At 40.2% G+C, this 24182-nt stretch overlaps 1 protein-coding gene across 1 annotated transcript; it reads right to left on the reverse strand.

The window, feature by feature from the left end:
* Positions 1-4432: 4432 nt before the first annotated feature.
* LOC117290616 (coiled-coil domain-containing protein 157-like) lies at positions 4433-24176 on the reverse strand. The gene is made up of 13 exons (XM_033772079.1): positions 24100-24176; positions 21684-21821; positions 16181-16290; positions 15244-15424; positions 13960-14758; positions 12734-12924; positions 12071-12247; positions 11105-11282; positions 10581-10726; positions 9243-9373; positions 8279-8457; positions 6353-6505; positions 4433-4714 (listed from the first exon to the last, which is right to left on the reverse strand). Exons 2-13 carry the CDS (start codon positions 21816-21818, stop codon positions 4521-4523), a joined length of 2574 nt encoding a protein of 857 aa, XP_033627970.1. The 5' UTR covers positions 21819-21821; positions 24100-24176; the 3' UTR covers positions 4433-4520.
* Between the last annotated feature and the right edge of the window lie 6 nt (positions 24177-24182).

The raw sequence follows: 24182 nt of genomic DNA on the forward strand, positions 1-24182 counted from the left end.
ACCTGCATTTTCAGCGCGTATTGCTGCTTGTACCAGTACGCGGAGCCTGAGCCGGAGCCTAAGCCGAGGTTTGAGAAAAGCCCCTGGTCTAGTGGTAAGACATGTGATATATGCAAAGGTTGTGGGTTCGAAACGCAACCAAGTGAGTTTTTATTTCACAGAACTCAGAATAGTACTGAGAATACTAGTGCTTTACACATCGGTGGAAATTGGGTAAAAACAAATTATACTCTTTATCCCTATCCAAAAATAACAATTCTATTACTCAAACTCATTATTAAATATATCCTAATATAAATAACAACTCTGTCAAACATATATAATTAAAATTACATTTTTTACAAATTTAGATCAATATAAAGCAAATGTATGGTGGTGTATTTTGGACGGCTTTTTGGTACAAAAATAAATTAAACATGGTAGTAGAAAGAGACTCTAAAGGACATTTTGTAATGTCAAGGCTGAGTCGTCAAACACATAGCAAGGTCTCATTAGTTTGGTTCTAGTCTCGGTCATGACCCTTGTGTTCTTAGGTAAGGCACTTTGAAATATTTATAACTACTTCTCCTTTAAAGACACTGGATCCTATTGGTAATTGTCAAAACTTGACCAGTCTTCTCACTCGGTGTATCTCAACATACTATGCATAAAATAACAAACTTGTGAAAATTTGAGCTCAATCGGTCGTCGAAGTTGCGAGATATAATGAAAGAAAAAACACCCTTGTCAGACAAAATGTTGTGTTTTCAGATGCTTGATTTCAACACCTCAAATGCTAAATCTTAGGTCTCGAAATCAAATTCGTGGAAAATTACTTCTTTGTTGAAAACTACGTTACTTCAGAGGGAGCCGTTTCTGACAATGTTTTATACTATCAACCTTTCCCCATTACTCGTTACCAAGTAAGGTGTTATGCTAATAATTATTTTGAGTAATTACCAATAGTGTCCACTGCCTTTCAGCCACTTTTAAGTATTACATATGTAAATGATAACTGGAGGCATGTGGTTATCTGCCCTTGGAGCAAAACAGAAACATTTTATCAAGTAAAGGGCCTACATTTACACAAGGTGCACATAGGCTATAACAGACTTTTAAGGTTATAAAATCACAATTTTTATGATTTTTCCCAAGGGCAAAGAAAATTGGATATCAGACTAAAGTATTAAGGAAAGAACATATGCCTGCTGGCCTCATTTGATCGCAACTGAATGCTAAATTTGAATTCCTCAGAGTACATGCCGAGTAATTTGCATAAACACCAGCGCTCCCGAAAGATTAAATAGTGCATATAGGAGACAAACAAAAGCTGTGAATTACTACCTACGGAGGGAAGCAAATGAATTTGATACATGCTTTAAAGAGAGTGGACACTATTGGTAATTACTCAAAATAATTATAAGCATAAAACCTTACTTGGTAACAAGTATGGGGAGATGTTGATAGAACATTATGAGAAACATCTCCCTCTGAAGTAACGTAGTTTTCGAGAAAGAAGTAAACTTCAACCGCAGAAAACAGAACAAAGGAGAGAAACTTGACACCTTTGTTACTGTCCTCAAACTCCTAGTCAAGTCAAAGACTGTGGCTATCAAGATGAAGAGCGAATGATCAGGGACGCAATTGTATTACGTCTAGACAAAGGGGACGACTTGACTTTAGAGAGAACGATAAAGATTGGTCAGTACTACGAGACCTCACAAGACAGCCTAAAAGAACAGAGATGAGGATCACAAAGTCAATGCCATAAAATCACGTCCACCCTACAAGTGAGAACAAGTCAAGCCACGTGACCCAAATGCTCAACGACAATACCACAGTGGTGAATGGTCAAAGTCAAGCAAAGAAGAAACCACATCCAGGAAGTCTAAAGCAAGAACATGTCCCAAATGGGGGTGAGGCAACACACAAGAAATGCCCGACCCGGGCCCAAAAATGTGATTTTTGTCACAAACTGAACCACTTTGCACCGATGTGCAAAAAACGGCATGCAACACACCATGTGGTCAAGGATGATACTGATTTAGACAATACAGTCACAGATGACTTTTCTTCAGAAGAAGAGTACATGTACACCCACCTTATCAGTGCTGGCGAGGATGAGGCAAAGAGTGAGTGGCACGAGGCTGTCACTGTCAATGGCAAAAAGCTGCAAGCACAGATAGATACCGGAGCGGCGCAGTCCATAATGCCACTACACATCTACAAACGACTGGGATGTGACCAAGAGCTAGGTATCATGAAAGAAGTTCATCAGGCTGGTAAAATATCAACTTATTAAATGAATTTGTGAATTTATGTGATGAATTGGGCGGACAGTGCAGTTTTACACAGAGAGGGCGACAAATTTAGACGGTGGATTCGGGAAAGTCTATGGATAAGGAGACGATGATCAACTCTCAACTGAGACGAGGGAGGGTACGAACTTTCACACCTATAGGACACCCTCATACCCAAAGTTCCACCCCGGGGGAGGACACAATCGGCCAAACCACCATCCAGTGGCCGTAGCAGGAAACAACGCCACCAACCGACTGGTGGTGCCTCGTTCTAAATGATGACTAGTGATACTAGTCGAAACGTAAACAAAATTACGTGAGTATTGGCTCAAGCATTTAACACCAGATGCCAACGGCGGATACTCGGTGTCCGTTGGTCATACTTCGTCTCCAACAAACCACCGGTCTTGAGGACATTTGTGTGACCATCTCATGGCGTTGCCACTCCCTCTTTGGCGATGTCCGCCGACTTCCAGAAGACACTCCAGCACATGCCGCCCTCAAGCTGAGCGTCAAGGCTCGAGGGGGACTCCGTCCCGGCCCAGCCAGGAAGAGACTCAGAGGGCGACCACGCAACACCTGGTTGCGCCAGCTAGAAGTGGACCATGACACACCGGCACAGCAGCTGTGGCAGTCTGCAACCAATCAATTGGTTTGGGCGGCTCTATGTCCCCCTTGATGGACCACAGAGAATGATGATGATGATGATTGGCTGTGTTTCAGAGAAAATTCATTTAATAAGAAGATCTAGGTCAAACGAACCGCAAGTTTGAGTCATATTCTCCCAACCAGCTGAAAGTAGTAGGCTCCATAACGCTACATACACAGCACAAAAACAAGTGTATTGATGTACATTACTATGTTGTACAAGCGGAGCAGAAACCAACACTCTTGGGTGGAGCTGTCTCTAAACAGCTGGGCCTCATTGAAAGAATCTTCGAGATTGAGCAATACACAGAACTCAAAACAACAGGCGGCACACTTCCAGGAAAGTACTCCCTGAACATTGACCCTTCAGTGAAACCTGTTGTCCACGGTCCCAGAAGACAGCCACATGCACTGCGAACAAAGATCGTTGTTATACCTAGGTAACAAACTGTGAAGTTTGATTGGTCGAGAACCAATCACGTACCATGCAACAAAAACGCAAGTACGACGGCTGCACAGCGCGGCGGGTAACACGAGTGATGTTAAACCGGTGTACCACGGCTGCACAGCGCGGCGGGTAACACGAATGATGTTAGCCGGTGTTCATTACCTTGATCATTCCCACCATTGATCGATTTCCAGTGCTTAGAAGGAAACATCTGCGGGTTAGCCGGAAAAGTGAAGAATTGTTTCTCTGCTTATTAAACTACGCATAATAATGTTTGAAGATGACTACAGAACTTCGAGCAGAGGAATAACCAATGTTACCAAGGTATAACAAAACAATTGTTGCACGCTGTAATTGGGGTCCATGGGTTTTGGACACACCCTCAGGCCGTTACAGATGGTTGAGACTACCATTTGGAATCAAGAGTGCCCCAAAAATCGACCAGAGAATAATGGATAACATGCCAGAAGGCAAAGAGGGAACAGAAGTGGTCGCTAGAGCAACACAATGGAACCTCAAGCTCAACTTTGACAAATGCCAAATCACGCAACGACAAGTCAACTACGTTGGCCATTTGGTGACCGACAAAGGCTTGAAGCCTGATCCAAACAAAGTTAGGGCAATGAGAGAGATGCCTGCACCAAATTCAAAAGAGGAAATCAGGAGTTTTCTTGGCTGCATCCCAGTACCTAGCCAAATCCATCCCTAACTTGAGTGAAATCGACCAGCCCCTTCGACAAGTGATAAAAAAAGTGTTCCCAGAACTGTTTGATTGTTTTAGTCCTTTTTGAAAGATGAGTGAAATAATGAGTGGTTAAATTAAAATAAATACAAACAGTATAAAATTACCTCAGGTTCATTGTGTTATGTGTTTATTGAAAGCAAGAGCCATGGATGCACTAAACTCAAAATAGATCATATTGGCATGGGTGGCTAGTGCGTTTTTTGCATCAATGTCATGCAAAATGTGTAATCGTTTTTTCACTATTTTCTTGTGACCGAGATGGCCGATCGATCTCAAACTTCTACAGGTTTGTCAGTTTATGTTTACGGTGGATTACATAAAGTGTTTACACTCTCAGCAACTGTTTTGTTAGGAAAACCAATTATATAATGTTCCTTTAAGATGAACCAGACTGAGGTACCTATCCATAACAGTATGACTGGTGGATCTCCAGGTCTTGCTCCGATGTGTACATCTTGTCACACGACTGGCACACGAATGTGTTGAGAGGGCTGTATTGCTCTTTGGTCGACCTATGTGAGCTCTCGTTATAGGCACTGTGGATCCAGCCTTGTTTAGCTTTGGGAGGAGGCTTCCCATTGGACGATACTTTACCTGTAAAAGCAAAATAGCAATTATGAGTTAAAATCGATTGCAGTTCTGAAGTTCAAAACACCACGACTGGGTTCCACACAAAATGATAGAGAGTTGGGGACTCGAGTCTGAGAATTTGACAAACTAACACTTTTGTTGCATTGTTTTGAACTTTATCGACTTCTTAAAACTTAATCACTGTAACTCGGAAGGCTGAGCAAAGCTGTTGAAAAGGCCGTAATGAGTCATAAACAAAGATATTAAACCCTTAGTCTTCAATGATAAGTGTTCTCGGTTCTTTTAAAGGCACTGGACACTATTGGTAGTTACTCAAAACTAATTGTTAGTACAAAACATTGTGGGAAACGGCTCCGTTTGAAGTAACATAGTTTTTGAGAAATAGGTTATTTAGGAACTCACTCAAAAATATAAGGTGCCCAGTGCCTTTATTTATGCTTGGTAATTTTCTAAATATTAATGGCAATAAAATCTGACTTGGTTTTACACAGCATTTTGAGAATCGTTTCACTTCAAAGTAATGTGGTTATAAATAGGAAAACATATAAGTTTTTGCCTCCCAAAATTTGAATTCTTTCTTGGTAAAAACGAGACTACCAACCAAATTTTCATTTGTTGCATATTGCTTGATACTGGTATTCAGCTGTTGTTTGCTAAATAGCAATTTTGGTGCTTTAGGCTTTATGAAATTGGGCCATGGTATGTTCATGTTAATTTCAATTTTGCTGATTTTTCCAAGGGCACAATAATCAGAAATCAGACTATCCGCTGGACGCTAATGGAAACTACTCACAATAATTGTTAGCATAAAAACATACTTGGTAAACGAGAAAAGAAGAGCTGTTGATAGTATATTGTAAGAAACGGTTCCCTCTGAAGTAACATGGTGTTTTGAGATAAAGGTAATTTCTCACTCAAATAATAAAAGACTTCAGCTGAAGCCTTTTCATTGTGCATTTGAAAGCAAACAAAATATCGCAACAAGGGTGTTTTTTCTTTCATTATAGAGGTTTTGCAGAGTCACCGATACTCTTACGTAAACGGATACGTCATAATACGTCATCACTTTTTGAGGTCCATGTGACATATAACCGTTGTACACAAGTTAGAATAGTCGCTCAAAACGGGAATCTGTCGTCATACACGTAAGTAAACAACAAGTACATTTTGTTCATGTTTTTGTAGCGGATTGTTATTTTTTAATGTACCAGGTTTTCATCATGTCTATTAGAGGTATCATACATGGATGTAGTTGGACATTTGTTCACCACCATGCTTCAGAAAAAGAGAAATGGCGATTGTCCATGGGTGCAGCCATTTGGTTAATAGCGCCCTCTTGAGCCTCAAGTTGAGGGTATTTGTTAGAATTTTGCGTAACAAAACTACACAGCTCACTTGACGCGAACGCGTACGGTTCGACATCTGTATGCGTATTCTCGATAATCGCGACTCTGTGAAACCTCTCTATTATTCTCTTGGAACTTTGATGACCAATTGAGTTCAAACTTTCACAGATTAGTTATTTTATGCATGTGTGTGGATGCACCAATACCTTGGTCTTTGACAATTACCAATGTGTCAAGTGCACAGGGTATAAACTCGAGTAAAAGAATAATAAGAAAAATTGAATAAGAAAAATACCTTGAATGTTGCTGCTCTTGTTTCTACTCTCACCATGTACATTGATTGCACCACTCTGTTTGAGTTTCATGTAGGCACTCAAGCTGCTGCTACCCAGGGCTGCACCAGACTTGGATAAATTCACACCAGTATTGCTAGTGGTTCGCTTCCCACCTGGGCATTGATAAATATGATGTATTTCTTTATAATATTGAAATGATTTTTAGGGTTGAACAAAGAATTGACTTTATACATGTAATATGGCTAGTTTTAATTTCTTCCCTGATTCAAATCAAAGCACATTCATAAATACCTCAGACAGTTTCGCTATTCCTATTGGTGGAGAGCGCGTCACGTGGGTGTGTATAAACCTTTGTTTATGACCAGTAAAAGTGTTGAAACAAGGGCGTGACACGTGAGTTTGCACCTGTGCTTATAAGACAGTTTCTTCATTCTTTGACGCGCACAGCATTCCCTTATAAGGAGTTGTTTACCCAAGGGCCTTGACTGGGCCTTACCATTTCATAGCTGGAAGGGTGTTGTGTTGTGTTGAAAGAAATCATTGAAAAATTATAATTTTTGCATTTATTTTACTTTATGACCATAGGTGGTTTAAACCCGCCGAGGCCTGGTTCTTGATAATTTACCTCGACTTCGTCTCGGTAAAATTATCAACAACCAGGCCTCGTTAGGATTAAACCACTAGTTGAAAACCTCTTCACCACACATTGATTCCCTTATTAATGTATTCTTTGTTCGAAGCTTTGTACTGTGTGAAAAATAAGAAGTAACTATAAATAAATATTAATTTTGGTTTCCCCCCCGATGCAAATTTTCATCTATTAAATCGCTGTGGTACCCGCTGCTAAAATATAGGATTCAAACTGCCTCGAGCTACCTGGCAATCTCGGTGGTCTGGTAAGACACTGCTCAAGAATTTTAAATAGTATACTCTGCTTGCCTCCAGATGAAGACGAAGAACTTTTAAAGCCATTATACACTTTCGGAACAGAAAAAAAAACAGATTTACAGATTTACAAATACATTATAGGGTTTACAGAAGGTAATGGTAAAAGACTTCTCTTGAAATATTATTCCATGAAATGCTTTACTTCTTGAGAAAACATTAAAACAATTATCAATTCTTGACTAAGAGAGAACTACGGATTTGTAGTAAACACATGTCATGACGCGGCGAAACGTGCGAAAACAAGGTAGGGTTTTCCCGTTATTTTCTCCCGACTCTGATGTCCGATTGAGCCTAAATTTCTACAGGTTTGTTATTTTATATATAAGTTGTGATACACAAAGTGTGGGCCTTGGATAATACTGTTTACCGAAAGTGTCCAATGGCTTTAAAGGTGGATTGGGTGCACATTCTTTTTTTCTTCCTTTTTTTAAGCGGAAATACTGATCGGCATGGTCAATGAAAATTCGGATATCCGCTTAAAAGCGGAGATTTCACAGGCCCATTAAACATGGCCACATGACCTCCTCTCAGCCAATTAGACATAAGAATGCAAAATTAATTCAGAGGTAACTTGGGCTCGAACCTCCAGTAACCATAATGTACCTTGGAACACCCTGGGGGCTACATGCAAGAGGTTCAACGCCGAGTTACTGTTTGTATAATTTTGAATTCCTCCTAGAGTAACATTGAAGTGCTCAAAGACTTCTCTTTTTCTTCAGCTGTGCCACGCATCTAGAACTCTCTACCACTTAATCTTAGATTCAAATCTCTTCTCAAAACTTATCTTATGTCACAGGTTTTCAAAGACTAATTTTGTTGTGTCTGTTTTATTCTTTGTTTTGTTTTGTTTTATTTGTTGTTAGCTTTTACTGCGCCTTGAACACCCAGCAGGGTGGATACGACGCAGTACAAGTCTTATTACGATTATTATTATTAAGCTAGGACTATCCTTTTGAAATAAACCCCCTGCTACTCACCCACTACTTTACTCCTGTCTTTGACCTCTCTTTGCGCAGGTCTCGGTGGGATAGCAGAGCTGTAGGGGTCACCCTTTGATGGAGAGGTCCTGGAGTTGTAGTTTGTCGTTGCCACTTTGTCCGGAGAGTGAATACTCTTGCTTTGTGAACAGCTGTCGTCAACTTCTGGATACGGAACTCTGGCGGATGATTGAGAACAGGAATTAGTCTTAGCACTAAAACCCCAGTCACAATTAGCATAGGAATTAGTCTTAGTACTAAAACCCCAGTCACAATTAGCATAGGAATTAGTCTTAGTACCAAAACCCCAGTCACAATTAGCACAGGAATTAGTCTTAGTACTAAAACCCCAGTCACAATTAGCATAGGAATTAGTCTTAGTACTAAAACCCCAGTCACAATTAGCATAGGAATTAGTCTTAGTACTAAAACCCCAGTCACAATTAGCATAGGAATTAGTCTTAGTACTAAAACCCCAGTCACAATTAGCATAGGAATTAGTGTTAGTGCTAAAACCCCAGTCACAATTAGCATAGGAATTAGTCTTAGTACTAAAACCCCAGTCACAATTAGCATAGGAATTAGTCTTAGTACTAAAACCCCAGTCACAATAAGCATAGGAATTAGTCTTAGTGCTAAAACCCCAGTCACAATTAGCATGATTAGCATGCGATGGATTTCTGGGTATTTTTCGGCTGGAGCCCCACAGGACTTCTTGCAGTTGCCGGCTGCTTATTAAGACTTTAAACCTGGTGTGGTAATTCGCATCACAAACTGATCACCAATAAATCGGTCAATGCCTAGCCGGCGCCGGACCAACAGAAGGCTACAAGTTTACAAACAGTTTATGAGACGCGGTACTTTTTTATGCATTGACTGCAATGATTGTTCCTAAAAAAAATTGTGAAAGACCCAAAACAACTACAACAACAACAACAGCTAGGGCCCTTCTAGGAAAACTTACTTGTGTGTGTAGATGTTTGGCTGGTGGTCTCGTGGTTGTGGTGCAGTAGGAGCCTTACTGCTGGAGTTGTTTGGAAGATCTCTTGCTAATGAACCTGATGACTGCCATAGTGGAATGGCCGGACCAGACACCTGTTGAAAAGAAATTGGGGTAAATGACATTGAGTGTAAACTGTCTTGGAATAATGGAAAGGACGTGGTCACGTTGGAAGAACTAAAATCAGATATTAATCAGGTTTTAGGAATAATAATAATAATAATAATTGTGGCTTCTTATAAAGCACACATGTCCGTCACCCAGTGACGCTCCTGGCGCTGTAACATACAGTATTTCCTGCCAGATTGTGGGACTACGTTTGAATTACGAGACCTAATTCTGATAGCACCAGCATGTAATGCTTTACAAGATGCTGTGGCGCAATTTGCTGCCGATCGGTCCAGGAACACCGGGGCGAACCCTTTCTCTTTTTGATAAGTGCACTGGGTTCTTTTACATGCGTTACATAACACATGGGACCAACGGCTTAACGTCCCATCCGAAGGACGAAGTAATGGTTAAGTGTCTTGCTTAAGGACACAAGTGTTACGGTTGGGGATTCGAACCCACACTCTGCTGATCAGAAACACCAGAGTTTTGAATTCGGTGCTCTTAACCGCTCGGCCACGACACTTCCACAGGAAAGGAAGGATGTAGTGATTGTACATGTGCTAGTAAACCTAACCAATGTGAGAGCAGGTTTATGGCCTACGCCAGAGCTGTCTTATTGAGAAAGCTGTGACATTGCAATTAGAAGTTTATTTAGGTCCTAAAACACCCGTGTTAAAAAATGTTGCTAGACTAGACAACCTGTTGCGTTACGTGCTACAATTGGACCTAAAAAGGCTTCCAGCAACCCCCCCCCCCCAAAAAAAAATGGTCCACCATGTCGCAACTGTCTCAATACACAGCTCTGCCCCACACTACAATGCTACAAGGTGTTCAACATGGGACCACAAAAGGGGCAAATCCAATAGTTTGTCTTGGGGGGGGGGGTTGTTCTCTGCAGACACTTTTCAAGAAATTAAATCGGTATATTGACTAAACAGAGAAGCTGAATGATCAATACCACTTATTCTTTCTTTTGTAGACATGTACATGTGCAGCCCTCAAATGGATCCAAATTGATACAGCTGCTCAATAATAATGCTTAAACATGTTCTGCTAGGGAAAAAAATAGGCAGGAAACTCTCAAGTTTGCTGTTTGACTTTCAATATGAAAAAAAAGAAAATAAGGTAAAGGGTCAAGGGATATTTAGGCGGATATAAAATGATATCTGCCGTTTGACCCTTTAAGTGTACCTTAGCTCCCTGGTGTTTGTGTCCCTGACCGTCCAGCATCTTGGTGATATTCTTACGCAGCTGGTTATTCTGCTCTTCCAGTATTTGGATTCGGATATTGTTAGATTGGACCTGCTGTCTCATATCACTGGGGTTATCACCCTCCCCTACAAGCCAAAGAGAAAATAATAAATAAAACAGGTTAAACATGTCAAATTCAATGCGCGACTTTGGAACTCTAGGTGGCAGCAGATTTACAAAAAAGGCTATTCAGAAATTAAAGTTTAAAATATATACCTTTTTTCCCTCAAGTTTGTGGGTGGGTGGGTCAAAATAAATAACTGAAAAACTAAATTGAGTTAAACAAAAAAGAAAAGAAGAAAACAAAATACCCAGATGGTCTTAATAATATGCTTAAACCTTTTTTCGTGTTTATGTTTTTAAATAAATTGTAAATTGAAAACGCAATTCAGCAGTTTGACTGCAAATCTTTGCCTGTAAAAAAAAGATAAACCATACACCTAAGGATGTTTAGCTTTACGCACCTGTTGGCATGGGGCCTTGGGGTACGATGCCTGGGTTCATATCTGGATATTGGACCAGCATTCTCTCTCTGCTCTGGGCGTCTTCTAGCTGACCCTCTAATGTCACGATCATTGTCTGAAGATCCAATATAGAACTCTCTAAGAACTCTCTCTCTTCTCGGATCGATGACGCCAAGTCCTAAGGAAAAAGACCACAATTATTGAACGGATATTGTAGCTTTGGAGGAAATCTGTGATTGAATCAAATCTCATTATATATTGCAACAAGAGAAGTTTACAAAACAGTGAAACCAAGAATGGCTGTATCCGAATTGGCGGCTTAGGCTGCGGCTACAACCGTTGCCAGGGGTGTTGCTATAAAGGACGTCCTATACTTCAACGCACGATGACGCGGCGATCCAGCCGTAGCCGTAGCTGTAGCCCCCAATTCGGATACAGCCAATGAAGATACAGCAGTACAGTTATTGCAAGGCACATACTATAATATTAGGGCGCCCACATGTCTCAAATTAGCAGTAGAACAGAACGCACTTAGTCACTGTTGAATTCCAAATGAGCCAAACCAAAAGAACTGGGTGTAATGTCACAATTAAATATTGTACGCTTTGTTTGTTTTGAAAGTTGCATCCTCCAATCAAAATCGACTTGGATGTGATACATGTATATAAAACAAAATAATGAATGTTTTTTATTCGCGCAACAGTGAGAATATTTGTATTTGGTGGAAGATGGAATGTTCCATCCAAGTCAGCTCTGCTTCGTTGAAAAGAACATTCCACCTTTCAACTCATAAAGTTATTCGCACCATTGTACTATAAACAGTCATTATTGTATAATAAAACATTAATTTAGTCATTCATTAAAAACTAGGTTTTTTGGTTTGTCTAGGTTTGGTTCAAGAAACCACACATTTTAAAGGTGGACCAATCCCTCAACCACAGGACAATAACAAAGTTCAGAAGTTACCTTCTCTTGTTGCAACTGTTCCTTCAATTGCTTAACCTCCCCCTGGGCTTCTTTGAGCTGTTCCATTAACTGCTCCTGGGCATCCTCTGATTCGGCCAGCTCGTCGCGGAGGTTGCAGCAGGCTTGGTCCAAGTCATCGACACGCCTGGCCAGGGCATCGTGTTTACCCTGCATTGACTGTAGAACGACAGGAAATAAAATAATAATAATATTAACAAAAGATCTTATAGGTATATAGCGCAGAATCTGTCTAAAAAGGTACCTTTAGGCTGCAGGCACTTCAAGCACAATGCATAAATAACACTATACTGAAGAAAAAAAGTGTTACAGTAATTTGTTTATTGCACAAAAATGTGTGCTTTCAGATGCCTTAAAAGGGCTTCAGGCCTGAAGTATTTTAATATTTGAGTGAGAAATTACCTTTTTCTCAAAAAATATGTAACTTCAGACATGTCAGAGGGAGCCGTTTCTCACAATGTGTTATATATACTATCTCTCCCCAGCAGCTCCCCATTGCTCGTTACCAAGTAAAGTTTTTATGCTATTAATTATTTTGAGTAATTACCAATAGTGTCCAGTGCCTTACATTGATCCAAGTGTCATGGCAGGGACTCGAACCACACTCGGCTGATAAGAAACACTGACAGCTTGTTATACCCTTACCTGGCCATGCTTGTCAATGCTCCGATTTCTAGCCTGCTCTTTTCCGAGCTGTTTACTCGTCTCCTGAAGTTCCTCACTGGTACTCTGTAGCTGGTTACTCAACTGCTGTACACGGCTCTCCAGTCTGGCGATAGTGGCCATGTTGGATGTGTTCCCCTCGGCCTCCAGTGTTAACCGAGACTTTATGTCTTCTGTTATAAGATTGAAAGTATAAATGATCACAGATTTACGCAAATGTCTTAACATTGTGAGAAACGGCTCCCTCTGAAGTAACGTTGTCTTCAAGAAAGAAGTAATTTTCCACGAATTTGATTTCAAGACCTCAGAATTAGATTTTGAGGTAGCGAAATCAAGCATCTGAAAGCACACAACTTTGTGTGAAAAGGGTGTTTTTTCTTTCATTATTATCTCGCAACTTCAACGACCAATTGAGCTCAAATTTTCACAGGTTTGTTATTTTATGCATGTTGAGATACACCAAGTGAGAAGACTGGTCTTTGACAATACCAACAGTCCAGTGCCTTTAAAAGCAATACATTATATATAAGATTGAAAAATATGAATGTTCACAGATTTAGGCATTTCTGAAAACATTTAAACACAAAAAACAAAAATCAGTGAAATCTTCTGAAATAAAAGCTGCAAATCAAAATAAGATCTAATACCTGCACAACAATTCTGAACAAAACATAAACTAATCGTCTTCACTAACCGTTTACCACCAATGAGTTAAAGTTTTGACAGATTAGTTGAGTGGTGTTGTTTTTTTACCCAGCCAAAAACCTGTTATCTTATCCCTTCAACATACATTATTTACAAATGCAGGCCTGGAGTTCTAACTTTTAGAGGGCAATGCCAATTTTTACTTTGTAAAGGGCACTTCTATTGGAAAATCTTTTAGTATATGAGAAACTTTTGAAGGGGCACAACGGCCAAGACCAAGTGTAACAGAGGCCATGGCTTCTGTTTAACTGTAGGCCTGCAAATATTTCCAAGACTTACACAGGCCTGTATGCTTGGTTTTTGAAATGGCAAGGGCACCAAGACATTTTTTCCTTCAGGGCACCCTATGAGGAAATAGTAAATTTCTACTGGAGCATTTCAAGGGCACCAAGGCAATGACTAGGGGGCATGGAGACATTCGCCTTTGTTGCCCCCATGAAGTATCAGGCCTGATAGGCCATCTGATACATAATTCCAGGCCTGCGAATATTTCCAAGGCTCACCCAAGGCTTGAAGGGTTTCACATTGCTTCTGCAGCTCTCTCTTCAGAGCAGAGATCTCCTCGTCAGCACGCCTCTTTCCTTTCGTCGTCTCCTCCAGACTCCGATGAACCACCAGGACGGACTCAGCATGCTGCCTCTCAACTTCCTTCAGTCTGCTCTGATGTTGCTTAAGCTGTGTCTCCCGTTGAGCTTTCTCTCTCTTCAGTTCCTGGGACTTCTCGTTTATTCCTTGTTTCAGTTGAGAGCATTCCGTCTCCGACGCCGAGAAATTCAACTTCAGGGGATCGATCTGGGCGAGAAGGTCTTGGAGGTGCTTCCTGATCCGATCTAGATCCTTTCCCTGCTCCTTGGTCCACCTTGAGACATCAGAAGCCGTCATCGTCGCGACGACCTCCTGTGAGCGATGTCTCGCCATCGCAGAGGGCAGCCCCTGCGACTCGCAAACCTCTACTATCATATCTGTAACGGACTTCAGACTCAGCTGGACACAGGCGCATGCTTCGCACGGCACGAATGAAGTCTCCAGCGTCTGAGAGGCCACCGTTCTCGTGTCCTTCGCTATTCCACTCTGGGCTTCGCCGCCGCTGTAAGGTATCACCACCTGATTGGACTTAGGAGGCAGAAGGACGCCCAACTCAGGACTGAGTGCCTCCTTTAGAGGTGAAGTCCTTGTGGCAGTTCTGTTGGCAGCATTGAGTGTATCACTCAGATTTAACTTCTTGGAGGTCTCCAAAGTTTGGAGTTGAAGCTCTGCGTTGATTGCTTCCAATTTCTGGACAGTTTTGCTCTTTGACTTATTCTGCAGAGAGAAGAAGAGACAGAAAATCATTATAACACAAAGGCTCATAACTAAATAACATCAGAGAAATTTGAAACATGATAACCCATAAAGTGTACATGATGAAGAAAAGACTTGGAATGAGGTAGAACCTTAAACCCCAGTAGATTGGCTTAGTGGTTTTTCCCCGCCTTTCACCTGTAACCTTGATTTGAATTCGGGACCACAGCCTGGCATTAGGACTTGGTTTTCAGTCCCAACTGGAGACAAATTTCATGGCTCGCTGCTTACCAGCGAATTCTGTGCTTACGATCCATTCTAGCTGTGTAAGCGTAGAATGCCTCTGAGTAAACATAGACTACGCATGAGCCAAGTCAAGGGTTTGAATCCCATCCGTGTATTAATGTGCCTGAATTCTTTCACAGGACTTGGGAAAGTACTGAGTATACAGTGCTTACACACATCGTTGTAAAGGTTTGTAAGGGTTAAACCAAAATTAATTGTACCTCAGTGTTAAGCTGTTGGCACAAGTTATGCAGCTGGACCATCTTGTTCCAAAACTTCTTGACGACCAGACCGATGGACATTTGAGAGCCAACGATGTGACCCGCAGTCGGGGGGCGACCTTGGGTGCCTGAGAGGAGAAGCTCAACGAAGCGAGAAAAGCTCTGGAGAAGAAGCATCATCCTGGAGAAAGAAGAAGAAGAATTAAAGGGGGTGAGAGGAATAAGAGGAAAGCTTTCCTGCACGGTCAGAACAGATAAAAAAAAGGCTTTCTCAGATAAAAAACTTTAGTAAAAAAACTACTTCTTTCTCAAAAACTACCTAACTTCAGATTGAGTCGTGTCTCAAAATGTTTTATACTATCAACAGCTCTCTGTTCTCGTTATACCAAGTATGTTTTTATGCTAATATACATCTTGAGTAGTTACCAAAAGTGTGTAGTGCCTTTAAACACCAACAAATAATGTTTCACCATGACAAACAACATCTCACCACCAATCTCACCACCACCTGGAAGCAATGAGATGGACTCTTGATGTTCGTTGTGACGCATGTGCGTGTTCATTTTTAAAAAAAAGGTTTTCATTGCCAACTTGCACACACAAAAAATATTTCGTTTAAAAATAAATGCCTCATTCAACAGTGAAAATGAGTCCTGCTACAATTTAAATATGTTTTGAGACATTTCCAAATGTGTCCAGGGGTCGATTTCACAAAGAGTTAGGACTAGTCCTAACTTAGGACTAGTCCTAGGAGATATACACATTGCAAGGATAATCCTAAGTTAGGGCGAGTAACTGGTCCTAACTTGAGATAAGACTAGTCCTAACTCTTTGTGAAATCCACCCCAGGACATGCAGGACACTTAAATGAGCTCTATGAGCTTGGACTCGTGAGCTGATAGACTTTGTTTGGCCATAAACTTTTTGTTAGCTTTACCTGTCGATAACAAGCTCAAAGAGGACGATGTGGGAGACTTGATTATCCTCATTGTCATCTGAGAAGGTGTGCTCCTCAAGTAGAGATGGGATGTCAAGATCACTGGAAATCTGTTCAAGATACCAAAGTTAATAATACTAATAAACGTGGGTTCTTATCAGTGTAGTGTCCAGGGTGGGCGGTGCTGGGCGGGCCTGCCTTCGGACTCTGAGCACAATACATAGTGCCGATCAGAACAGACTTCAAAATATTATTGTCTCGGACAGTATTGGCACTGTGCATTGATCTGAGACACAGCTAAAATTGATGAGTATTAAATGTCACAGAGAAAGACAAACAGTCAAAATGCCATTCAACTTAACATGAACATTTTCCGTTCACCTGGCCCCACTTCAGTAACGATGGTAGCTATACCTTAATTTCTTTGCTTAGCAATGCACCGATCCATTAGGCTCCGCCCACAGCGCACATGTGAGCAAGAACACGTGAGCCTCTCCCATGCCATTCTGCACAACTCTGCCGCGCGCGCCAAGCATACGCGCACGCATGTCAGACTTTATAGTGTCAGACTTTTGGTTGTGCAATGGGTTGTGATTGGTCAATACGCAACGGGGTGGAGCTTAATGGATCGGTCTATTGTTTGTGCTTACAGGCTTTATAAAATTAGGCCCTGCATGGTGGCAAGACTTAAATTGAACTCTCTTCTCTACTGCTTGTGAGGTAACTCAAACATTGACATTTCGACACACACATTTCACTTGTCCCATAACATGTATTCAATGTACAAAAGTGTGTTTCTCATTGATGAAATAACAAACAATTACACTGCAGGCCTCAAAGGCAGTGGACACTATTGGTAATTACTTAAAATAATTATTAGCATAAAACCTTACTTGGTAACGAGTATTAGGGAGCTGTTGATGGTATAAAGCATTGTGAGAAACGGCTCCCTCTGAAGTAACGTACATTAGTTTTCGAGAGAGAAGTAATTTTCCCCGAATTTGATTTTGAGACCTCAAGTTTAGATTTTGAGGGTGTTTTATTATCTGGCATTTTCGACGACCAATCAATCAAGCTCAAATTTTCACAGGTTTGTTATTTTATGCATATGTTGAGATACACCAAGTAGGAAGACTGGTCTTTGACAAATGCCAATAGTGTCCAGTGTCTTTAATACTTTACGGAAACATCGAAGGCAATTGCCTCGATGCCCCCTGGTTATGCCTTGGTGCCCTTGAAATGCTCAAGTAGAAATTTACAATTTTCTCTTAGGGTGCCCATTACATTGTACATGTACCAAGAAGAAAATGCCTTGGTGCCCTTGCCCTTTCAAAAACGAAGCATAAAGGCCTGCAGGGCTGTATGCTTCGTTTTTGAAAGGACAAGGGCACCAAGGCATTTTCTCTTTGGCAAAGGGCACCCAATGAGGAAATTGTGAATTTCTACTGTGAGCATTTCAAGGGCACCAAGGCAATGGCAAGGGGCAACGAGGGCAATCGCCTCCGTTGCCTCCGTGAAGTATCGGGCCTGGCCCTGATACCGAGTGTAATCATGTAAGTGCAGTTCACAAAAAAGTGCAATTAGTAATAAATCAATGTTACAAGGTATCAGGTTTAAAAAATGACAAACCTGATACATCTAATTAAGTCCGCGACAGGGACATGTACTATTAATGATTCAATCTAACATGTCTAATAGAAAACCCTACAAGACCTAGAAAATACCACACTCATCAAGATGAAATTTCCACCCAAACTGCAATGCAAAGTGATGAAAACTCAGAAATGATATATCAGAGTTTCGAGGAACAACAGCAGAGAGCAGACTGGGAGATCTGTGGCTTACTATCTTGGACTTTGCCACTTATCTATGATTGCTGTCAACATTGGACTTGTTCTCAGTTTATGTCACAGGCTACCAAAGTTCTCCAGCATTTAGAAAACTATGTAAACATTTCAGCAGCAAAAAGTAGCACGATTGGAAGCAACGTCACTTGATGTAGAAAATTCAAAGACTGTTTGCATTCGCCCATCAGACTGAAGAATAACTCCAATAAAACTCCCGGATCAACATGAAGTGAGAAAAGATCGCATTACGTGCACAAGTACAGTAAGTTCACTGATGAAAGTTGACAACTACTACGATCAATCACTACCAGCATCAGTTCAGAATTGTAGATGGGATTTTTGAGATAAACAACGGTGTTCAAAAGACTGAAAATGTATGAATGGGTTATTATCGTTTCAATTCTACAAGGGACTTCTGGATTGGTTCTCAACACGCTAGCTTGGCTGGTCATCCTTCGCACCAAAAGCCTACATAATATGACAAACTACTTGCTGGCATATCTTGCTGTTGTTGACAGCATTTTTTGCTGTTACTTAATCGCGTTCTTTGCCACATTGGAGAATCAACTACCACAGAGTTTCATTGGTAAAGAGATCTATTGTCGAATTGTCAAGAGTGGCTTTTTATTGACGTTTATAGCCTACTCATCAACTTGTGCTCTGTGTCTGGTGACCTATGAACGATATATAGGAATAGTGCATCCATTGCACTATCCCAGAATGATGTCTGCTAAAAAAGTTATCATGATCATTTTCATAGCATTAGGGATTTTGTTTCTTCTTTCAAGCCCAAATTTGTTGAAATTGAATGCTAACAATGATACCAGCAGTCTTGGTTGTGGACGGACTTACATGTACTCCTTTCTGAAGGTGTTACAATTCGTGCTCCTCATTTTAGTTGCCTACCTGTCGCCCATCCTTTTTATGAGCTGGGCTTACTACAAGATCCAAGCCACTCTCAAGAGAAGTGCTCAACGATTCCAACAACAGAATGTACAAGGAGCAGCCCTTGAGCTTTTACAGGCCAGACAGAATGTGATCCGCATGCTTAAGATTGTCATGGGTGCAGCGGTTGTTCTGTGGACACCAGTTACTTGCAAAATGATTTTCTGCACAGTATATTCAATGAGAGATTTGTGCTACACCAATTCTTCAGGCACATTTTCTGATATATTCAGTTCCTGGTACAATATGAACCCTGTGATCAATCCTATCATTTACATCTTCACATACAAGAAGTTTCGGAAAGGTCTTCAAGACATGCTGTGTCGTTGCATTGGTCGACCTCTAAGGCCGAACCGAATTGGTGATCTGATTGCTATGAATGAACAAAACGCGCTACACAAACATCAGGAGCGTATGTAGCAAACTTTTTTCTCATCATTTTCCTCGTCAGAATGACACAATTGTCTTCAGTGTGCATTCAGTTTTGCTATGATTGCTGTTCTCTGGGAAGTTAGTGTGAAAATGTTAAAGGAAAACGTTGCCTTGGATCGAACGAGTTGGTCTATAAAAAGCGTTATAAACTGTTTGTTATGAAATGCATTTAATGGTTAGAAAGATGTATTAAAAGTAGAATTTAATGATTCACACAAGTATTATCAAAATTGCACGGTTTTCCTTTTACGGGAGAAAACAATTTGACTCCAATAAATGGCCGACCGTGTTAGTCGGCAAGGTAAAAAGACAACCACGCAATTTCAAGGCATATTTGTGTAGATCATTGTATTCTACTTTTGCAACATCTTTGTACCCATATGCATTTTATAACAAGCGGTTAGAGAACGCTTTCCAAAGACCAACTCGACCTATCCAAGGCAACGTACGCATGTTCCTTTAATGATAATAGTCGAGAGGTTGAAACTTTGAAAAATATGTGTCTCGTGTACAAAGATTTAGTTCATTTACTGGAAGTGTCTTGCAAGCTACATGTATTTAACTATTCAGCAGCTTCGGGCAGTGCAGCGCCTATGAAGGTTAAAAACAATCAGGAATCACATTCGTTACATAGAATGAAATGGCACTACTCTGACTGACATCCATTTTCCCCTAGCTGTTAAAATTTTAAGGCTTTGTCCTGTATCTCATGTACAAGTTCATTTAACTTATAGTCTGCCTAAGTTAGTCAATATATATAATGTCATTGTTGTATATAATGAGAAGGGGAGATGGCCTTACATGTAGCTGCAATCCAAACCGGACCTTTGTCAATGTTGTATACTGGATCATGGATGTACATGTACTTTCTTTTGTATTCATTTTTACTTAATATTTTGCTTGTACACTGTTGTACAGCGCCATGAGCGTCATGCCTGACGGACCTGAGTGCTCTATCATGTCTATAAGAGGTCGCTATTAATTTTTTACTGGAAGTGTCGCGCAAGCTATACTTTTTGGCAGCTTTGGGCAGTGCAGCGACTATGAAGGTTTAAAACAACCAGGAATCACATTGAATAGAATACCAGTATTCCGACTGTGATATATCTATTTCCCTTCAGGAAAAAAAAAACATTGAAGAACAGCAATATCTGCACTTATTTTCTTTTCTTTAAAAGCCATTGGACACTTTCAGTAAACAATATTGTCCAAGGCTCACACTTTGTGTACCACAACTTAAATATAAAATAACAAACCTGTGAAAATTTAGGCTCAATCGGTCATCGGAGTCGGGAGAAAATAACGGGAAAACCCACCCTTGTTTCCCCACGTTTCGACGTGTCATGACATGTGTTTAACATAAATCTGTAATTCTCGCTATCGAGAATTGATATTTTTTTTAATGTTTTCTCAAAAAGTAAAGCATTTCATGAAATAATATTTCTAGATAAGTCTTTCACCATTACCTTCTGTAAACCCTGTAAATTATTTGTAAATCTGTTAACTCTTTTTTTTTTTTTTTTGTACCGAAAGTGTATAATGGCTTTAAAACATTTCTTTCGAGAGACAATTGTGCCTCGCGTCATCAGCGTAATAATTTTGTTTATGAAACATTGTGAAATGATGCAGGGCAAAGGGACATTTTAATTTGTATAAAATCAAGGAAGTGCAACTGAAATTGATCTTCAAAAAACAACTGAACTATGACTGAGCAGAATCAAGCTCATTAGCTGTACATGGATTTATTACTCTTTCTATACAAAACATTAGCTGCTATATTAGATTTAAAGGGAAGGTACCTGTTTGGTACTTGTCAAAGACTGGTCTTCTCACTTAATGTATCCCATACTAACAATAAAATAACAAGCCTGTGAAAATTTTGGCTCAATTGGTCATCGAAGTTGCGAGAGAATGATGAAAGAAAAAACACCCTTGCTGGACGAATTTGTGTGCTTTCAGATCAGAATAAAAGACTTCTAGCCAGAAGTCTTTTATTATTTTAGTGAGAAATTACCTCTTTCTCAAAAACCATGTTACTTCAGAGGGAGTCATTTCCAACAATGTTTTATACTATCAACAGCTCTCCAATGCTCGTTACCAAGTCAGTTTTTAAGTTAATATTTGTTTTGAGTAATTACCAAACGTGTACCTTCCCTTTAATGAGAAAATGCAAAGTGCTTCAATCTGTAGTACAGTTCAACATGTTCAATGAAGCGTCGTCCTTGACTAAGATTACCCAATCAACTGGTAATCAATAGTTTCTATTTAGTTTTCTGTACCTTGTCAGGAAATTTCCAAGAAGGGTAGCGGACTGGTCCAACTCTGGAGGAGACATCGATGACAGCTGACTGCAGATCTGTTACATCACTCTCCAAACTCTCCAGGCAGTATTTACTGCCAAGCAGATGCGCCATAACCTATAAAAAACAAATGTTAAATACATGTTTCATTAAAAATCTCTCATGTAAACACTTGAAAACACTGGCAAGTTTACCAATGTTTTGAAACCATTTAACTATCAGATGTGTGTGGTGGTACAATACAACTAACTGTGCACGGTCGATCGCGCAAAGATGTTCATTGCGCGATCGACCGATTGTTGCCTGATCGACTGATTGCTGCGCGATCGATAGATTGCTGCGCGACCAATAGATCTTTCATAGCACAGCGCGATCGACTGATCGCGCAGATTGACTGATCGAGCCCAACACAAACATGTAGAACTGTACAACTGTGCTCAGCATTCTAGCCAACTGTGTAAATTTTGCTGGTTCAGATGAAATTTTTGTAATAACGTAGGCCCTAACTCTCTTATTTTATTGATCCATTGTTAATTTATATATTATAAATATTTATATCCAGTGCCTTGAGGCGAAGCTGATATTGCAATTTGCGATTTACAAATTTATCTATAAAACATTCAATATTTTTATTGTTAAATGATTTGGGGGTGAACAAAGAAACATTTACTGGATCTGGATAAATATTCTTGATGCTCCAATGACATGAATTAGAGCAAAACGAGAAGAGAAGATGATGAAGAAATTACAGTTTTAGATGTGGGAGGAAAAACCCCAAGAGAATTAACGGAAAAAACCATGCGGTCAAGATATACATCCAGGGACTGAATACCCAATGCACATAGTGCCCCAGTGGGATTCGAACCGGGTCCCAGAGGTGGAAACCTAGGCAACCTGAGTCCCCTAAAGCGGGACTTGAAGCAAAGAGTGGATTCATGTGCCGGCACTCTACCAAGTGAGCTCTAGCCATATGAAAATAGGCAGACCACCAACATTTGGCTAGATACATGTAGCTCAGTTAATAGAGCACCGACACATTAATCTGGAAGGTGTTGGTTCATCTACTGCTCTGTACTACATTGTACTATAGTAAATTTTCTGAACCCTGAATCAATTCAAATTTACCCAGTCAGTTTCCCTTATGGCATGTATGGTTTAATATTTGACATTTTATTACTATTATTACTCCCAACTGTCAGGGGATATTTTGAGCACGATTCAAATTGCACTTGAAAATTTGCATGTAACATAATGTAAATAACACAGCACAAACTGTTCACTTTATTGTACAAAATAAAGAATATTTATCAGTATTTTGATCTCCATAAAGAAAAATAAGCAACTTTTGATTGTTTGAATTTTTGAGCTGCATTTCCATCTTTTTCTTCCGTCGTCCACAAGCACTGCAGACCAGGGCCCAATTTCATAAAGCCTGTAAGCAATATGCTAAGCACAAAAAAGTATTGCTCAGCAAAAATAGGTTACAATTACATGTACCAGCAGCCAGAATGCACAAGTACTATTGAGTCATGACATTATCGTTTAAGGGAAGCTCACTCATTGCGTAGCAAAGAAATTTGCTCCGCAGAACTTTCTGATTTAATTAACAACTTTGTATGAAAGAAATGTATTTAATATAAAACCTGTTGCTAAATTGTTATCACACAAACTTGCTAAGCTAAGCATAGTCTTGCTTTAGCATAAACAGTTTACCAGCATGACCAGCCGCCAGCCAAGACAAAAGTGACTGGGTGACTGGGCGGTGTCGCACTGCACTGGGCACTGGTGGCCACTCATCATGCTCAATACTCACTCAAATTGAACATTCTTTGAATGAAAGTGAAACCTCTCGTCTTGGCTTGCTGTTGTTGCCAAATTTTGTATTGTTAAAACTGAAATTGAGCCCTGCCCCTAAATACTTTGTTTTCAGCAAAAAGGAAATGCATGGATAGTTTTCCGCACCTACGTACTACTACTACTTAGTAACTAGTACTACTACTTAGTACTAGTCACCACTTTTGAATTGATCGACTAAATCAATTGCCAAGTATTAATATATAATGCTACTAACTGCGTACTGGTCATCTTTTATGCATCATTAGAGTACATTTTCCATGATTTACTTGGGGTTGAGTGCAAGTAAATTAGCAGATGTTTTTTTATGGTCTTAACTGTGGCGGCTAAGCATTGCATAGCATGCAAACTAATCAGATTCAGTGTAAACGGTGTAACCACACAAAAAGTCACAACAAAAGTGATGCCAAAAAGAAAATTAATAAATAAAGACGGGAGACTCTGAGGCTCAATTTACAAGTCAATGATATTCCCCATTCCCTTGACCATCTACAACATTTATGTGTAATGTGATTAAACAAAATTAATGCGTAAAACTCACGACTTTTTACATCAGGACGAGTTGTCAAAAAGGTCTGAAACTACTGACGCTTCGCCCCCATCGCCATGATCGCTAAGGAATTA

This window comes from Asterias rubens, chromosome 5 (assembly GCF_902459465.1).
Source record: "Asterias rubens chromosome 5, eAstRub1.3, whole genome shotgun sequence".
NCBI lineage: Eukaryota > Metazoa > Echinodermata > Asteroidea > Forcipulatida > Asteriidae > Asterias > Asterias rubens.